Genomic DNA, 16,770 nt, shown 5'->3' with positions numbered 1-16,770 from the left:
AAATATTAATATATTCACTACATATACTCAGAATAATTGTTAGGTAAATATTTTAAGTTTGACAGAGATGTAAGTGGTAATTTAAGAAGCGCGTTCCTTCTTTTTAATATTCCTTATAATATTCTGCTTTGTCGGTTTCTTGTTTGTATCGATTGTAGAAACGCAAATATTCGGCTGTTTATTCTCTTGATTGTTGCAACGTTTCATTTGTTTGGTTGTAACTGGTTTAGCGGCATTCTTTAGATTTGGTATTTTGACTTCCTTCAAATTTGGCACAGGATTCCCACGAAATATTTGTTTCTTTTTATCGTTTTCTTGCATTTGTTTAACATATTCTTCTTTCTTTTGAGCAAGACATTTGTCCCTTTCAGCGAAACTAAACGGATGCGAAACTACTGTTCGTTTCTTCACAGTTTGCTCCTCGATCGGTTTTGCCGATTTTACAAATTTTGGCACCGGTCTCGCACGAAATTCGACTTTTATTTTATTGCTATCTTGGATCTGTAAATTCTTTAGTTTCTCCGGTTTTTTATTAAACGATACGGAAGTCTCCGCACATTTTACGGTATTGTTTATAAAATGTTGCGTTGTATTTATTTCTGAATCCGATACGTGATGAGTTTTCTTCGGCTGAGTTAAACGAAATTCTTCTGCAACGGTAATTGGCTTCTTTTCTACTTTCTTTAGAGCGGATGGAGCTTTCAAAATGTTAAGTGGTACAGGGTTCGCTTTTATTTGATGTTTCCTCATTTCTTCAAGTTGCAAGGCTTCACGTTCTTCGTTACTTAAAATATTAGTACGTCTTGTTCTCTGCTTGCTTCTCAGCGACGGAGAAATTGGATGAGTCAGTTTCATTGGGTTTCTCGGCACCAAGGCCGGCTTTAAATTTTTATTACTGATTGTGCGAAACCGTTGCGGTGTATTAGTCTGAAATTTCGATACTGCCTCCGCCAAACTTACAAATTGGCTCGAACGTCTGCGATTCTTTGCTACACTGTGCCTGCGATATTGACACGTGAGCACTTTCGGCTGCGATCGTCTGCCTTTACACATTTTAGATTGTCTTTGCCACACGTTCCACGAACAATCAATTTTATGAGATTTTTCATTCAGCGTCAAGTTTTTCATAACTTTGCTCAGACTATTCTCAGTCTTTGGCTTCGCAGAGTGCTTTTTATTATCATGCGGTATAAAAAATGTTATGTTGTCTTTCGCATTTTGTACAGGTTCTAAGCTATCATCGAAATCTGTTTTCGCCAAGTTTTTTGTAACTTTGCTTAGACTATTCTCAGTCTTTGTCTTCGCAGAATGGTTTTTATTATCAAGCGGTATAAAATATATTCTGTTGTCTTTTGCATTTTTGACAGGTTCTAAACTATCATCGAAATGTGTTTCTCTATTTGATGATTTATCTATACTATCGTTCTTGTAAAATACAGATAAATTGGATTTCAAATTGGACTTTAATTGAAACAAAGGTTCATGCGCTTCGTATTCTATATGCGTGTCAAAATAAGTATCGGATGGCAATTGCGGACTGCACGTAAAGTCTGTCCACTGTGGGGCACAATAGTCGTCCATCCTTATAAAGTGATCAATTAGTTAATAAATTTTTTTTGGTTCATTTGGTTCACTTTAGTTCATTTCTTATATTTGTCAAGATTTTTTGTAGTAGTCGTCCATCCTTAAAAAGTGATCGATTAGGTAATAAAATTACGAGGAAATCACAACACACTGTCACCAAGTGGACAATACGTGAATATAATCTGTAAGGAAACATAAATATAAATAAAATACGAAACATTACATACTTCGGTACGTGACAGAATTTATACGCACCTTGGAAATATATTTGTAATAATTAAAATTTATACCATTCTCACAATTTCATACTGCCAATCGTTTGCACGTTTAATAATCTCGTCGCAGTTCTGGAAACAAGCTTACTCTTGGGCAGATATTGTGTTTACCATAGTCTTCGAAGACAGGAGATGCGTTCAATGTATACGTTAACGAATTTGAGTTTGAAATTTTTTAAACATTTATTTGATTGGTTGAGAAAACAACTGTGTGCACACGTTAGAAACAAAATGTCACTATATAATTTTACATCGATCAAATCATTCTTTTTCAGATAGGCGTCTTATTGGTGCCAGGGATGCCAGTTTGAGCACCGGGTGCACTACTCACACTATGCCAGATCACGCGTAGTGAGTCGAGAGAGAAAGGCCTGTGTGCAGACCTTTGTTGACAACTTCTGACGTGACGTATATGTATGTATTAAAACTTTGTATAATGTAAATCTATGGCAATAAATGATATAATTTCAATGAATTCTATGTGCTCTCATCATTTTTATCTTTCTTCTCCTCTCTGACTCATTCCCTTAGTTATAAGAAACCGTTTCACAACGCATCAAGCATAATACATAAAGCATGATTTGCACAGCTATCTACGGCAAAACGCCCAAGTTTGTCATGGAATAGTTCGTTTCCTTCACGCTAGATGGCGCTTATTTATCGACCTTGTGGAGTCGAGACTTATGGTCTCGTCCGCACAAGAGTATAGGGGAGCAGTTTCTCGTCAAGTGCGAATCCGCCGTAAGGCTGCGCGCGCAGCGCAGCTGGGCGAAAGCGCGTCCTCCCAAAAATGCAAGGACGCTCAAGTCACTGCTTGGTAAGAACTTCGCGAAGAAGCACCTCAAAAAGATAAAGATTAAAACTACTGTTGCTAGACAAAGACTTGTACGCCTAGCGTTAATAAAGTAATACTCGTTATTGTTGTTGTTACATACAAGTGTTCAGTTATTTCGAATATTAATATAAATAATATAATATTAATATTAACAAGGTTGTGGGGTTTATGCTTACTTGATGCACGTGGTTCGTTTCCACGTATTATGCGCGTGCGTTCGTAGGCCCACCCCTACGACCACGGATATGAATATTCGAAATAACTGAACACGTGTACGTAACAACAACAATAACGAGTATTACTTTATTAAACGCAAGACGTACAAGTCTTTGCCGTGAGAACAGGAGTTTTAATCTTTATCATTTTGAGGTGCTTCTTCGCGGAGTTCTTACAAAGCAGTGACTTTAGCGTCCTTGCATTTTCGGGAGGACGCGCTTTCGCCCTGCTGCGCTGCGCGCGCAGCCTTACGGCGGATTCGCACTTGTCGGGAAACTGCTCCCCTATACTCTTGTGCGGACGAGACCATAAGTCTCGACCCCACAACCTCAGGCCCTCTGGTGTTAAAAAGCCCAAGTTTGTCGTGGAATAGTTCGTTATCTTAAACGCTATTTTAGTATATTACAGATCAAAAATAATGAGAACCGTTCTAAAGGTTTATTATTTTGAAAATTCTACATATAGTAATATTAAATGATTTCATTCATTTATCAATCGCTATATTTTATAATATTTTTAATCGAAGCATTTTCTTTTACATTTAAATTTCTCAGTTGACAACAAAATAAAGAAAAACTTAATTTATTACAAAAAACAACATTTAAAATGGCAAATTTACAATGTTGAAGAACTGATTTATATATTTTGATGCACGATTTTCGAAATTTTATACAATAGTCAGGTACTCGGAGGCAAGTTGCATTGGATCAACGTGATAAGAAGTAACTAAACGAACTTTTTGGCCATCTTGCGTCGTGAATTCAATTGCTTGTTCGCTTTCGGCGATTCCTGGTTGTTCTGATTCTTCCATCTGATTGATTGTTGCAACCGCGTTTGCATCTGTATTTTCATCCTATTGCACACATTCAATTGTATGTAATTTTATTACGATAACATTTCAATAAAATAAGCACAATACGATCTTAACACATTGCTAACTAATTGAGGAACCATCCCTCTCTGCGCTATACTGCGTTTTATGCTCATAAATATATACATATAAACATTGTGCTTGTACAAGTTTTGCATTCCAAATTAACCCTTTATGTTTTTATTTACAGAGTTATCCTTCAAATAATTTTGCAAACGTTTTAATAAATAAAAAATAAATGAGCCAGATATATTTCTCCCTTGAAATTAAGGGACTTTTGTATTTAATATTTCTGCATAAAATGTGTTGTTTTTGAGATGCTTCGATTTAAAGTTTTCAAACGAGCACTCTGTATACTAATTCTCATGCTAGTGCGAAATCAATCCATAAACTGTCGATATCGTTATATATTTAAAGAAACATAATCATTAAATTATTATTTATTCAAGAATACTACCTCCAACGCTTTTACGATTGCTTCTGCATCCGTTTGAACATGCGAAATATTTTTCACTTTCCCATCCTCTGTATTGATAATATCAACACTTTTCATATCGGACTCATGATTAATATGCACGCTCAATGGTGCTGCTAGTTCATCCGCTATCACACCAGAATGAACTCTAATTTCTTGATCGTCGTTAAGTTGATTAACAAATTGTGTTTGAGATAATAATTGTCGTGCATCTTGAATCGAAAGGGGAATTGGATTACCTTCTTCATCCGTTATCTGTAAATGAAGATTATTTATTTATTTTTTTTTATTTCTTCTTGAAACATTTAATATGTAGTTCACATTTACCTGTAGCTGAAGATCGGTTTCCGAAAGTTCGACATTTATTCGTTCGTTTGAATTATTATTTCCGTTGGTATGAGAAGCATTGGAAAGTATTCCATCATTCTCAACATTTAAATGTGACAACGATTGATTCGCATTAGATTTTTCATCCTTTTTCCTCATCATTCCGGCATCAACTACATTAAAAATAAATAGAGACAAATACGTGAACGATACAATATTTTCATAAACATATTAACTATAATTATGTAATTATTATTAGTATACATAAGAATTAGAAAAGATAGAGAAAATATTTATTTAGTTTTTTTATGTAAAATTTAATTTTCTCAGTATTATTAATCATCCGGTAAATAATTCGAATACGAATTTTAATCCAGTAATACAAATGGCCGATTTTCTTTCTCCTAGACTATATACTATTTTAATAGGATATAATATTCTATTAGTTTTATAATAATAGTGATACAGTAAAAACATTTATTTTTACCAAAATGTAAAGTCCGAGACTGATTGGGATCATCTGGATCTTGGTAAGAAACGTAAATAATTTGTTGAATACCATCTCCAGACGTTTCGTCTGTCGTAATGACTTGAGCCATTTGGTCAGTCAATAAATGTTCATCGGGTGTCTCAGAGCTTGGTAAAATTTGCCAAACTTCTCCAATCGGAGATCCTTCTACCTCGCCTATTGCAGAAATTTTTGTCTCCCTGTGTACCTTAAAACAGCTCGATAATAATTTTACATTATATAAGCAGAGTAATGTAACATTCCGCAACAAAATTAAAGAAGTTCTGAAAAACAGCGAATATTAGATCTACAATTTTGTAATAAACAACCATAAAAAGGTGAATACGATTTGTAAAAGGATCAATTTGTAATCTCTTTGCTTCTCTTCATAGAGTTTCGACGATGTAAAACGAAAACTACATTTTGGCTGTTTTCCACATAATCGTAGAACTTAAAAATTCGTTATTTTTCAGGTAATCTAAAGCGCTCCGTTAATTTTATTGTAGTGCGTATATAAATAAATCTAAAATTCTTACTTTTTTATGTTTTGTTAAATTTGAACAATCTGCAAATGCTTTTCCACAAACGTCGCAAGAGTATGGTTTTTCTCCTAGTAAACAAAAAAGCATGATCCATGTTTAGAGAATACAATAAAATTTTTAAAAAAAGGTATAATGTTCGCCTAAAACAGACCATCCAAACAACTTGCCTACTTTTGACAATAAAAAGTAATGTATTAAACCAACACTTTTTAGGATTTTTCAACAAATACTTTTGATAATATCACAAAAAACTATTTTAAGCAACAATATTAATTATTTTATTACTAAAAATAAATTTGTCATTTGTAGTTTAGGTATTTACGAATTGTCGGCAATTCACAACAAAAAAAAAAAAAATATCAACGTCTGATAGCTTAGTTCTTGTGTTTAGCTTCAACTTGTCATCAGAGAAAATTGTAGTTTAATCTTAATTTTTCGAAAAATGTATTCTAATTTCCCCAATAACCCATTCAAGATAATTGTCATTTTTTATCTAAAATCTTTCACTGTAAGAAAACGAAAATACCAGTGTGAAGACGAAGATGTTTTTTCAAAGCCCACTGCTCTGTAAAACCGCGATTGCAATGAGCACACTGAAAAGGACGCTCCCCTTTGTGTCTACGCACGTGACATTTCCACGTGTCTTTGTGTAGAAAGCATTTCGCACAGAATTCACATTTCCACGGACGTTCGCCAGTGTGACGTTTCACGTGAAGTTTAAATTGCGACGAGGTCGTGAATTTTCTCCCACAGTAATCGCAACAGTAAGGTTTCTCTCCTGTATGTATTCGCATATGTTCTTGCAGATTTCCATTTTGCGAAAAACTTTTATGACACACCTCGCACGTATACGGCTTGTGACCCGTGTGCCACCTAAATGTGAAATCAATCATTTACTTGCCGACACAAATTTTACCAATTGAATTTTTCTGTTCCTGTATAATAACCTGTAATGCAGCGTGAGACTAGTTTTATGCGCAAATTGTTGTCCACAAATTTCACAAAAATATTTCTTTTCGCCGGTATGCGTAGACTGATGATTGATTAAGTTTGCTTTCGTTTTGAAACTAGCATTACAGGATTTACAGATATAAGGTCGGTCGTCCGAGTGTACAAGTTGATGGCGTTGCAACAGTTGCTTGTGTTTGAAACTTTTACCGCACTTGTTGCAAACAAATCGACGACCATCGTTATGTTCTGCCTCTTTGTGGTATACTACGGAACTAGGATGATTTAGAACTTTTCCACAAATATCGCAAGGATATTCTTTTTCCAGTTTATTTCTCTAAGAAACAATGAGCAATGTTTTAACTATTGCCCCTTTTAAGTATTTTAATAATTTTCAAATTATTTAACAATTTTATATTACTTACGTCGTGTATGGGCATATGAGCCTTCAAAGCTATTTGTTGGGTAAAACTTTTATTACAAATAGTACAAATAAATAATTTTTCACGCTCGTGATCCGTTTTCAGATGCAAATCGTAAGCTTCTTTTGTTTCGAACAATTTATCGCATTGTTCGCATAAAAGAGCCTTTTGGGAACTGCTAGAAATATTTGAAAATTTATTTACACATCGTTTCTCTGATAAAGGAGATTTGAGAACTTCGGTAATATTACGATCCTCTTCGGACAAAGGTTGTTTCGACTCCGGACTTGGATCTTGGACATCATGTTCAAAACTTTCATTTATATCGTCTCCAGTGTGGTGAGTTGCTTTCTGATGTAACCCCAAATTTTCCTTACTTGTAAATAACTTTTTGCATTCTAAACACTCATATTTTATTCCTTTATGAAAACTCCTGATTACCATAAATACATTAATTACTTTCATTCCAATATTTCAAATAAAAGGCCAAAAAAATTTACTTACTTGTGCACAATGTATCTACTACGTTGTAGGAAACCTCGACCGCAAAATTGACACGTGAATTTATTTCTCCTACGACGTAGCTTTGGCCTGCCTCGTCCTCTACCTCGATTTACTATCACTAACTCTCCTAGGTCTTTCCCTTCCTCGGATTCTAAATGACCAATTATTTCTGAAAAATATAAACAATCGAATAAATAGTTTCAATTTAAAAGAATAATTTATTACTTGCCTTCTTGACTATCGGGCACAGTTACATTCAACTGTTCCTCAGAATCTTCAAAATTATCAGGTTGTTCGTCATCTTCTTCATCAATTACTCCTTCTTCCTTGTATATTCTTTCCAATTCCTTGCCCTGGACCGCTTCCATATATCTAAGCCATTTCATACTCTATTATAAAATGATGGTAATTACAGCTAGTTTCTTCCTGCTTTTAGAAAGTACCTTTTAGGAACTTTACGCTTCCTACGACGTCTCCCATCTCCATCTATGTCGTCTACTTCTTCTTCTTGTTTATCTTCTTCTTCCTGACTTCCTCCTTCTATTACATCTTCTTTTGTTAATTCCTGAAATATTTACATTTAAAACATCATGTGTTAAATAATAATATTAAGATTACACTGAAAACCCTATAGATTGGGGTGCTTGAAAAAGTAATATATTTTTGGTCATTTTTAGACAAAAATCTTCTATATCTCTTGTCAATGTCAAAATACAGTCTTTTACAGGAAAAACAATTGGAAAAAATGTACACTCTTAAAGCAAAACCACTGAACTACAGCTTTACCAGATTACTAACCATGGATATGTTTTCTACATGTGTTTTCGGTGGTCGTCCTCTTTTTCGTTTTGGTTTACTTAAACCTTCCATTTGTAAACTCATTTCATGTTCTGCAGCATACATAGAACCATCCGGCATTACTGTAAAAAGAAAAAATAGAACAGTTAATGATCATTTTATGACCATTTGAATGAAATATTAATTGGAAAATAATACTTTTTATTATAATTTGTTGTTCAAATTGATCTTCCTCATTATACTGCGAAATGTTATCTAATTCGGACATTTCTGTTACAATTTCTGTATTATCCTTTCCAGTACGAAGCCTCTCTCGTTCAGCCTTCCGTGTTTGTTCTAACTGGTGCTTCCACATCTCACGAATTTTCCTTTGACCATCCACCAGTAATTCGAAGAACTGGATTGTTGCTTCCAGTTGAATATTGCAACCGGGGCAGATAGTACGTGGTAGCTTACCATCATCTTGAATCTTGATAACAATGAACAATTATGTTAGATACTTTATTTTTAAATATAATTAATAAACATTGTTTTATAGTACCATAACCTCGAAAGAGAAAGCGAGTAACGAGTATATATCGTGCTCTTTTAATATTTTTTTTATAACAAAAGATAGTTGGAAATACGAAATTTTGCATACCTTTAGGCGCAATTTATTACAGGTAAGAAGCAAATACGGACAAATACAAAGATGTTAACAGAAGTATCGTAATTAATGTATAATATCATAAACGCATTCAAATAAAATATTGATCATAATATAAAATTGCTTGTTGATAATTAGATTTTTCGTAAGAACGCGTAAAAATTTCTCGTCAATACGACAAGATTTCGTAAAACAAATAAGGTAAATAACTGTCTAAAAAAATATTAATACGAAACATGAGACATTTGATTTGTGTAGTATTTATACAGAAAGCAGGAAGTCAAGTTGCAGTCTGATGTTTCGAAGGCTTGTACCTTGAGCGGCAAGTACCGATTGACCATAGAACTCAAATCCGGATCATCATTATCTCCCATATAAAGCAATTCTCCATTTCCATTATCCTCTGCACATAATCTACAAATCGTTGAATCATAAAGCCGTACTTCTGCCATGACTCTAAGGGAACTGTTCACTAACGACTAACATCAATGTCTTAACCAAAGTGACGAATGAGTATGTACAATTCTCTCATACTATAAATTTTTTATATTTATATAGTACGTAATCTTTACTTCGGAATTTTACATAAAAATCCTCGAATAACGGATAACCTGCAACTTTCTCGTGCGTAACATTCTATCATTGTACATTTTGTTTAAGAGAGCTCGTATCTACTCTAGCCTCAAGAAAAAACTTTTATACTGAGCAGATGCACTGGTGTCATCGCCAATCAGGTTGCGCATCCAACCGCGTTCTACCAATCGAAAGTTACAACACGCTAACGCATTTCTGTGATAGGGACAAGTTTTTTTTAGGCTAGGATCACAGCTGTTGTCCGTTATACGTAATAGGGGAAATTCTGAACCAAAAGGTAGTTCGCGCCTGTGGATTGCTGAAGCAATTTGCTCGCAAGATGCGCGGGTATATTAAAATTAATGTAAATAAGGTATGTTCGCTCATAGTAACAAATATTCTACTGACTTTCTAAAACAGCAATCTTCGACCTTCTCTTTCACGTGCGGCGCTTCCTCCATCCTCTCACATCCTCTAGGTTCTTTCGACCAATCAGAAGCGGTGTCTGAACTTTCTTCTGCTCCTCTAGATGTCTCTTCTCTGTCTCATGAACCTCCGTGTTCTCGCGTAATTTTCAAATGATGATGGAAAACGCACTTTTTCTGTTACGATACTGTAGATACACGTGAAACAAGAATGCAGTCTCTGTTTCAGGGAACAAGAGGGCAACTCTTGAGTATAATTTATGACGTTCTTAACACGATCAGACTTTCTGAAACTTCTTGACATTCCTACAAACTAATAAATACTATACTATAACATTATAATAAAATGTGACAATGAATATCGTAATGAATATAAATAATCATTTATAGAACGATAAATGGTGATTAAATTGTTTATATTATGCATCCACGCGAATGTTACACCATGATCAATACTATATATATGCTTTATACCGTATAATAAATGCAGTATTAAACTTTTGAACAGGCCATCAAATTGATAAATCTGAAGCTGTCGATTATACGCGACAATTACAGTATCTATAGTAACTTTCACCACATAATCATCTACCTATACGAGATTTGGATTTAAATGAGAAAATTTATGGGAAAAACATCGACAGTTTCGATTTTCGGACATCGATGTATCGATAGGAAATATCGATATTCTGAAAACATCGATGCATCGTAGCTATTTTTATCGATATGCTTTATTTATGATTATTTGCTCTTTGAAGTTTGCGATGGAACTGGTTGTTTTCCTACAATAAGAATTGTTTAATAAAGTTTTAGTTACACAGTATCATCCTTTAATTAAAATGCCTATTGATCAAAAACGTATTAACGGCCCTGAAGTATCCGTTCCTTATCAGATTTATTCTAATGACGACGACAGTGGCATTGAAACAAAATATGATTCCATTAAAAGGGTTAAACGCAACGACAGTGAACTACGAAAAATATGTAAGATTTAAAATTATTCAAGTTTCTACGCTTCTAGCGTATGTAAGATTAATTTTCATTTGTACATCAAAAGCAGTTATATGTATTTTAAATTGCAGTTTTAAGAACAGGCATAGTCAGTCAAGCTAAAGGCTCTGCGTATATAGAAATGGGGAATACAAAAGTAGTTTGTTCAGTGTTCGATCCGAGAGAAGTACCAAACAAGAATGGCTATTGTATGCAGGGGGAAATATATTGCGAGTTTAAATTTGCTTCTTTTTCTTGCCGGAAGCGAAAAATTCACCAACAGAATGCAGAGGAAAAACAATACAGCCTGATGTTACAAAGAGCATTAGAACCAGCAGTTTGTTTGGTAAATATCTGTGATGTAATCATATTATTATTTATCAGGCACTTTTCATTTATCTATACAAATAAAGTATACAAATTTCTAAAGTAAAGTTCATGTTTTTAAAATTTTTATTCTATTCTTTCAGCATGAGTTTCCTAATTTTCAAGTAGATGTATATGCAATGGTCCTGGATAATGATGGATCTTCACTGGCTGCTGCAATCATGGCCGCCAGTATTGCCTTAGCTAATGCGGGTGTTCCAATGTTTGGTTTAGTAACAGCTTCCACCATAGTATGTAAATTATTGAAAAAAATAGTTGCAAATATCTTGATCTAACCATAAATTTAACAAAAATATAGGGCGTTTACAGAAACCAGTTCTTAATAGATCCGACGGATATAGAAGAGGTAATGTGCAACACACTAGCGGAGCGACAAGGTGATTTTAACCATGGAATAATTACACTTGCTAGCCTTCCACAGCACAGCCAAATTTCAGAAGTATTCCTAATTGGAAGCATTGATACAGATTTTGTTCTACGTGCAACAGAAATGTTAGCATCGGCTAATAAAGACATTTGCCCTGTGCTTCAGCAGTGTTTAGTTAAAAGTATTTTGAAGTTACATAATTAAACGACTAAAATAGTAATCCTTATAATTAACAATTTCTTATTGCAATTAAATCTATTTTTTACAATAGCAGATTTGTAGAATTGTACTATTTATATAAATCCTTGTTCAGCTTATAATGGATACTTTATGTACAGTGTATCAAAAGTCTAATTTTCACAAAATTTGGAAGTTTCCAAGGATTTAGACAATCATACATATAAGTACATTATTCTCCTAAGTAAAAACTAAATTCATTTTGTTTATTTATTATCATTGCTTGGATGTATATGAATAAATAATTTTTGTTCAAAAGAGATGAATTGCACTTGGCACGGCAAACAAAATTAAATTTATTTTAAAAGAATGAGAATCTTTTAAAATGGTTGGTTTAAAAAATATTTTTCCAGGTTACCCCATAAGAAGCGTGAGAAAATTTTACAGACCGTGTTTTTTAAATTTAATGTAATCCTAAATAATTAAATGTACAGTCACTTTTTAAAAATAATTCTGTTAAGAAAATTTTCATTCATACAATTCATGTCATCTTCATATATATTTTTCATTTTATACTTTAATCTTCTTAAAAACTCATTTACTGCTATATAGAAACTGATAACAAAACTTATTCTGTTGATATTCAGGACAGAAACCAAGATATCTTACCTAGGTTTCATTCATTTAAAACATAGCGTTGATGTGTAATGAAAATTGGAATCACTGTTTTTTAAAGCTCTTTAAAATTGGATAGATATTGTCAAATGCTTCATAAATTTCCTGTCGAACTTTTGCTCCTGCCGAAATAAAAATGACTAATAATTAATTCGTTAAATAAATTTGTAAATATACACTCGCCATCAAAATTAAAGGATCGATAATCGGCCGAAAAATTATTAATTTTCAAACTGCTGTAACTCTGTTAAAAATGATCGTAGAGTCATGATTTTATTTTTAAATTAAAAAGGAAAGTTCTCGAACTTTACGACATTCTAAACGGCATGGTAAGAAAACATTTTGAAATTGAACCGAATTGAAATTATTACATAGATTATAGAAATTAATAAATACTGACCTGTTAATACTACTTTTCCAGAAACAAATATAAGTAAGACAATTCTAGGCTTAACCATTCGGTATATTAATCCAGGAAAGAGTTCTGGTTCATACGAGGAGAATTGTCCATGGGTAAGCACTAAGCCTTCTAGTCTAATTGGAAATTTCACGTCGCAGCTGCCTACCATGTTTTGTATTTTGAAGTCGAGGAATTTTGCCTTCGTTTAAAATAAATGACATTGATAATAACCGATTACAAATGATTCAGACCAGTGACAAAAGTTTTACTAACAGGAAAACCAAGCTTCTGAATAATTCTAGCATATTTTCTTGCAGCCAACCGAGAGTCCTCTTCGCTTTTTGCTCCTGTACAAACCATTTTTCCACTACTAAATATTAGAGCAGTAGTTCTTGGCTCCCTTATTCTCATAATTACTGCAGCGAACCGTTTTGGATTGTATTCTGCGTTTCTTGCATGGAGGGCTATTTTTTTTAAATCTAATTTACAGTTTAAATTGACTGTGGATACAATATTCCTGTAACATTAATAGCAGATACCTGTTTGTCATATTTTTTTATCTAAATAAATTTTTCGCTTACTGAAGTTGTGGTAAAATTCCTGGATCAGCAGAAGCTGGTGTCATAGGCGTCATGGGACCAGGAGTGGATGGTCCTATTGACGAAGGTGCTACATTATTATTATTTTGAACTAACGGAGACATCATATTTTGCTACGAACAAAGAAATTTTAACTTGAAATAACATTAAATACAATTTGGAATTAATTTGTCATTGTATTGTTTAGTCGTACTGGAGTTTGTGGCTGCATGAGACTTTGCGGTGTCGCAAAAGTTGGTGTTGTTGCATAAGCATGCATGGTCTTTTGTGGTGTTCCAATCATAAGCATTCCACCACTTTGCATGTTTGGACTTATAGCATGTAATTGTTGTAATTGGTATTGTTGCTGTTGCTGCTGTTGCAGTGCATTGGGTAAAATTTGTTGATCCTCTTCTGGTTGATGTAAAGGAGTTCCTATACTGGGTATACTAAACCCAGGGCTCGGTAACATTTGATCCATGTTTTCTAGCGTTTTTTTAGAGACACTCAATGGATAGAAATGTCCTCAACACAAATAATTTCTAATTATACAAACAATCTTCCAAACACTGCAGATTTGTAATAAAGTTGTATGATTTTAATACTGCCCATAGTTTTCAATAGACGTTCCACCAGTAACATATATAGGTTACGTTCTACAAAAAACAAAACATCAAATTCTTATTTTCACAATTAGATATCGAACATTTTTAAAAATACACTTTGCAAATGGGAATAAATCTAAAAATGTTCAATATATCTTAGACTTCCCGTCTACTCTTTATTTATTATTTTCGACTTGTTTGTTTACAATTTTTACGTTCAAAAACCAAGGTGAAATCCACCTGGTAAATTACTTGTTTTGCTTTATGTCGTTAGTTATATAGAATTATAGTCTGTTAAACTTACAGCCTGGAACAGTGTGGCCGGTGGTGACTCCAAATGTAGTCTATAATCGACAACTTCAGATTTATCAACCATTTCTGTCGCAAAATAACATGCTACTCTATGCTTTTGTATTTCCCGTTTCTATACATGCGTAACCTATGGCTTGACTGACAACACTTGTATTTAAAACTATAATTTAGAATACGAATAACCTGTTTCGATGTATAATTGAAAATTAATCTTAGTTACATACGTTAGAAGCGTAAAAAGCTTGTGTAATTTAAAATTTTGTTAAGAATCATATTTCATTTCAATGACTCCGTCATTAGAATAGATCTGATAAGGACAGATACCTCAGGATCGTTAATACGTCTTTGATCAATAGGTATTTTGATAATTTTGTGATAACTTTGTGATGCAATGATAGGAAAAAATTATGACAATGGATCATTTTATTTCGCTTAACAAAGAATACACAATCTTATACACTTCCCAATAATATTTTAGGAATATCCAATGAGAGAAATGTAAATATTTTAGCGAACACGCTTACTTTTATCATAAAAAAAGTAAAAGAAAATTTGCACTTTACAGGAAGAAGACCAAATCGTGGATCTGTTTTGTTTAAAAAATAAAATCATGTCAAAATATACAAAAACACGTTATCTTAAAAATTTGTCTCAAAATTAAACAACGCTATGATATAATGTTCTAAACTAATTCCTGTTTAAATTAACAAATTGAATTACATTTCTCTTATTATAGATACTCGTTTATTTATTTCCTTTCATTTTAAACTTTTATCGTGTAACAAGTATTTATAAAAACTGTAAATATAATAAAAATTTAATAGTAAGTTTTCATATTAATAACATCTGTAAAATTTATATTACTCGCAGTGAACAATGGTGAGCTGTGAATTGTCAACCATGGTACTGAAATTTTCTCATATCAAATTTGCAACTTTAATCGAATCTCTATTTACAACTTATTAAGTACTAGATACACTTTTGCAGTGAACGTTTTTTTTTAAGAGTTATGTATGATAAAAATTTTAAAAATCAAACGTTGCGGATTTTTAAAAATAACCTCTATTTCCTTGTATTCGGTTCTACAGAATTTACATAATTTTCATGTATATTATGTGCAACTTTATATAGCGTTTTGATATTATCTTTCAACCGATAAAAAGGTTTTGTTAAATACACATTATAGAAACAGAAATCGTTCGAAATATATATCATTGGAGTCTAATCTCTTCGTAGTAGAGTTTCAGCGCTTTATTTGTAAACATAAGTATAGTAGAATATAATAATGGAATTGTCAAAAAATATCATCGAAAGCCTTACCAATATTCTAAGCATAAGTCATATTGCTGAAGATGATTTTCTACAAATCTTAGATACAACTACTTCTTACATATGTGAAAATTCTACAGAAATAAAATGTAAGTATTTTTCTGCATCTATACTCATTTAACGTAAATAACATTGAATGTTGCAAATATTATTTATACCGATAAAATTACAGGTATTGCCAAAGCAGCGGATTCAAAACCCGTGCTAGCAAAGAAGATTTTTGCTGACATGTTATGCTTGTTCGTAGAAGCAGCCCGACACGATTTCGATGAGGAAAAATTAAGTAATTTCTTATGTCAAACATGTATCGACGAACAGAGGAAAAAGAAATTATGCGAAGCATATGTTAATAATAAGAAAACAATACAATCTCAGTTGGAATTAACTGGTAATAACCCACCACATGTCATTGATGTAGATTGGCATCTAGATTATCGTATAAAGGTAATTGATCGGTGAATAGAACACCGAATGTTTTATCCACTGATACTTTATTTATACGAAAATGATTTTTTAGTTGGACACATGCAATTTACTGGGTGTTCCTTTTTATCATGTGCGACTTATCACTAAAAAACATGAAACGATAAGTCATGTAACATTCTCGTGTACGATACAACAGCTGCAAGAATTAATATTTAAGCTTAAAGATGCCGTCAGATACTCAGAGAAACTAACTAATGTTTAGCTATACCTTTCAGTTATTGGTATATTTAAGTATAGCGTTACTACACATGAATAATTTAATATTTCATTGCAATTATTTTTATAGAAGTATTGTATGTAGTTTAAAGAAATAATTGTTAACAACTTATCACATTAATATGCGTTACACTAACATTTACACAAAAATTATGGTAATCATTTAGTACTAAATTCAGTTTTTGCATATATATGTAATGGTAAAATCTTATACAAATAACAGACTGTATAAAGTATAATCAACTATATTTTCATAATTAAAACATTCCCTACTTTCACGTAGTATTATTACTGTATTG

General features: G+C 32.8%; 5 protein-coding genes across 8 annotated transcripts; 2 read left to right on the top strand and 3 right to left on the bottom strand.

Moving 5' to 3' along the window:
* Positions 1-81: 81 nt before the first annotated feature.
* Positions 82-2,000, bottom strand: LOC122404764. The gene is made up of 2 exons (XM_043408987.1): positions 1,875-2,000; positions 82-1,766 (listed from the first exon to the last, which is right to left on the bottom strand). The coding sequence occupies exon 2, from the start codon at positions 1,579-1,581 to the stop codon at positions 82-84; it is 1,500 nt and encodes a 499-aa protein (XP_043264922.1). The 5' UTR covers positions 1,582-1,766; positions 1,875-2,000.
* Positions 2,001-3,566: 1,566 nt separating this feature from the next.
* On the bottom strand, positions 3,567-9,443 carry LOC122404599 (zinc finger protein 665-like). 2 transcript variants are annotated; one of them, XM_043408698.1, is made up of 14 exons: positions 9,266-9,443; positions 8,504-8,774; positions 8,306-8,427; positions 7,951-8,072; positions 7,737-7,879; positions 7,508-7,676; positions 7,007-7,436; positions 6,581-6,918; positions 6,160-6,506; positions 5,628-5,701; positions 5,071-5,299; positions 4,584-4,756; positions 4,239-4,511; positions 3,567-3,763 (listed from the first exon to the last, which is right to left on the bottom strand). In XM_043408698.1, exons 1-14 carry the CDS (start codon positions 9,401-9,403, stop codon positions 3,578-3,580), a joined length of 3,015 nt encoding a protein of 1,004 aa, XP_043264633.1. In that variant the 5' UTR covers positions 9,404-9,443; the 3' UTR covers positions 3,567-3,577. The 2 variants fall into 2 exon arrangements, with proteins under 2 accessions (XP_043264633.1, XP_043264634.1); XM_043408699.1 differs by lacking the exon at positions 9,266-9,443 and adding an exon at positions 8,946-9,155.
* A 1,219-nt stretch (positions 9,444-10,662) lies between these two features.
* On the top strand, positions 10,663-13,058 carry LOC122404490 (exosome complex component MTR3-like). Of its 2 annotated transcripts, XM_043408473.1 has the most exons (5): positions 10,663-10,933; positions 11,032-11,285; positions 11,410-11,556; positions 11,636-11,703; positions 12,967-13,058. In XM_043408473.1, exons 1-5 carry the CDS (start codon positions 10,789-10,791, stop codon positions 12,980-12,982), a joined length of 630 nt encoding a protein of 209 aa, XP_043264408.1. In that variant the 5' UTR covers positions 10,663-10,788; the 3' UTR covers positions 12,983-13,058. The 2 variants fall into 2 exon arrangements, with proteins under 2 accessions (XP_043264408.1, XP_043264407.1); XM_043408472.1 differs by lacking the exon at positions 12,967-13,058 and having other exon boundaries at positions 11,625-12,012.
* LOC122404489 (TATA-box-binding protein) lies at positions 12,415-14,382 on the bottom strand. Of its 2 annotated transcripts, XM_043408471.1 has the most exons (6): positions 14,335-14,382; positions 13,738-14,179; positions 13,527-13,657; positions 13,219-13,462; positions 12,946-13,144; positions 12,415-12,667 (listed from the first exon to the last, which is right to left on the bottom strand). In XM_043408471.1, the coding sequence occupies exons 2-6, from the start codon at positions 14,002-14,004 to the stop codon at positions 12,591-12,593; spliced, it is 918 nt and encodes a 305-aa protein (XP_043264406.1). In that variant the 5' UTR covers positions 14,005-14,179; positions 14,335-14,382; the 3' UTR covers positions 12,415-12,590. The 2 variants fall into 2 exon arrangements, with proteins under 2 accessions (XP_043264406.1, XP_043264405.1); XM_043408470.1 differs by having other exon boundaries at positions 13,738-14,374.
* A 940-nt stretch (positions 14,383-15,322) lies between these two features.
* On the top strand, positions 15,323-16,594 carry LOC122404491 (COMM domain-containing protein 3-like). The gene is made up of 3 exons (XM_043408474.1): positions 15,323-15,858; positions 15,942-16,213; positions 16,287-16,594. Exons 1-3 carry the CDS (start codon positions 15,726-15,728, stop codon positions 16,455-16,457), a joined length of 576 nt encoding a protein of 191 aa, XP_043264409.1. The 5' UTR covers positions 15,323-15,725; the 3' UTR covers positions 16,458-16,594.
* Positions 16,595-16,770: the final 176 nt, after the last annotated feature.

This window comes from Colletes gigas, unplaced genomic scaffold (genome assembly GCF_013123115.1).
Source record: "Colletes gigas isolate AHSC1104 unplaced genomic scaffold, ASM1312311v1 Colletes_gigas_Sc00003, whole genome shotgun sequence".
In the NCBI taxonomy this organism is placed as follows: domain Eukaryota; kingdom Metazoa; phylum Arthropoda; class Insecta; order Hymenoptera; family Colletidae; genus Colletes; species Colletes gigas.
The sequence above is the reverse complement of the archived record's forward strand: the minus strand, read 5'-3'. Positions and strand labels throughout refer to the sequence as shown.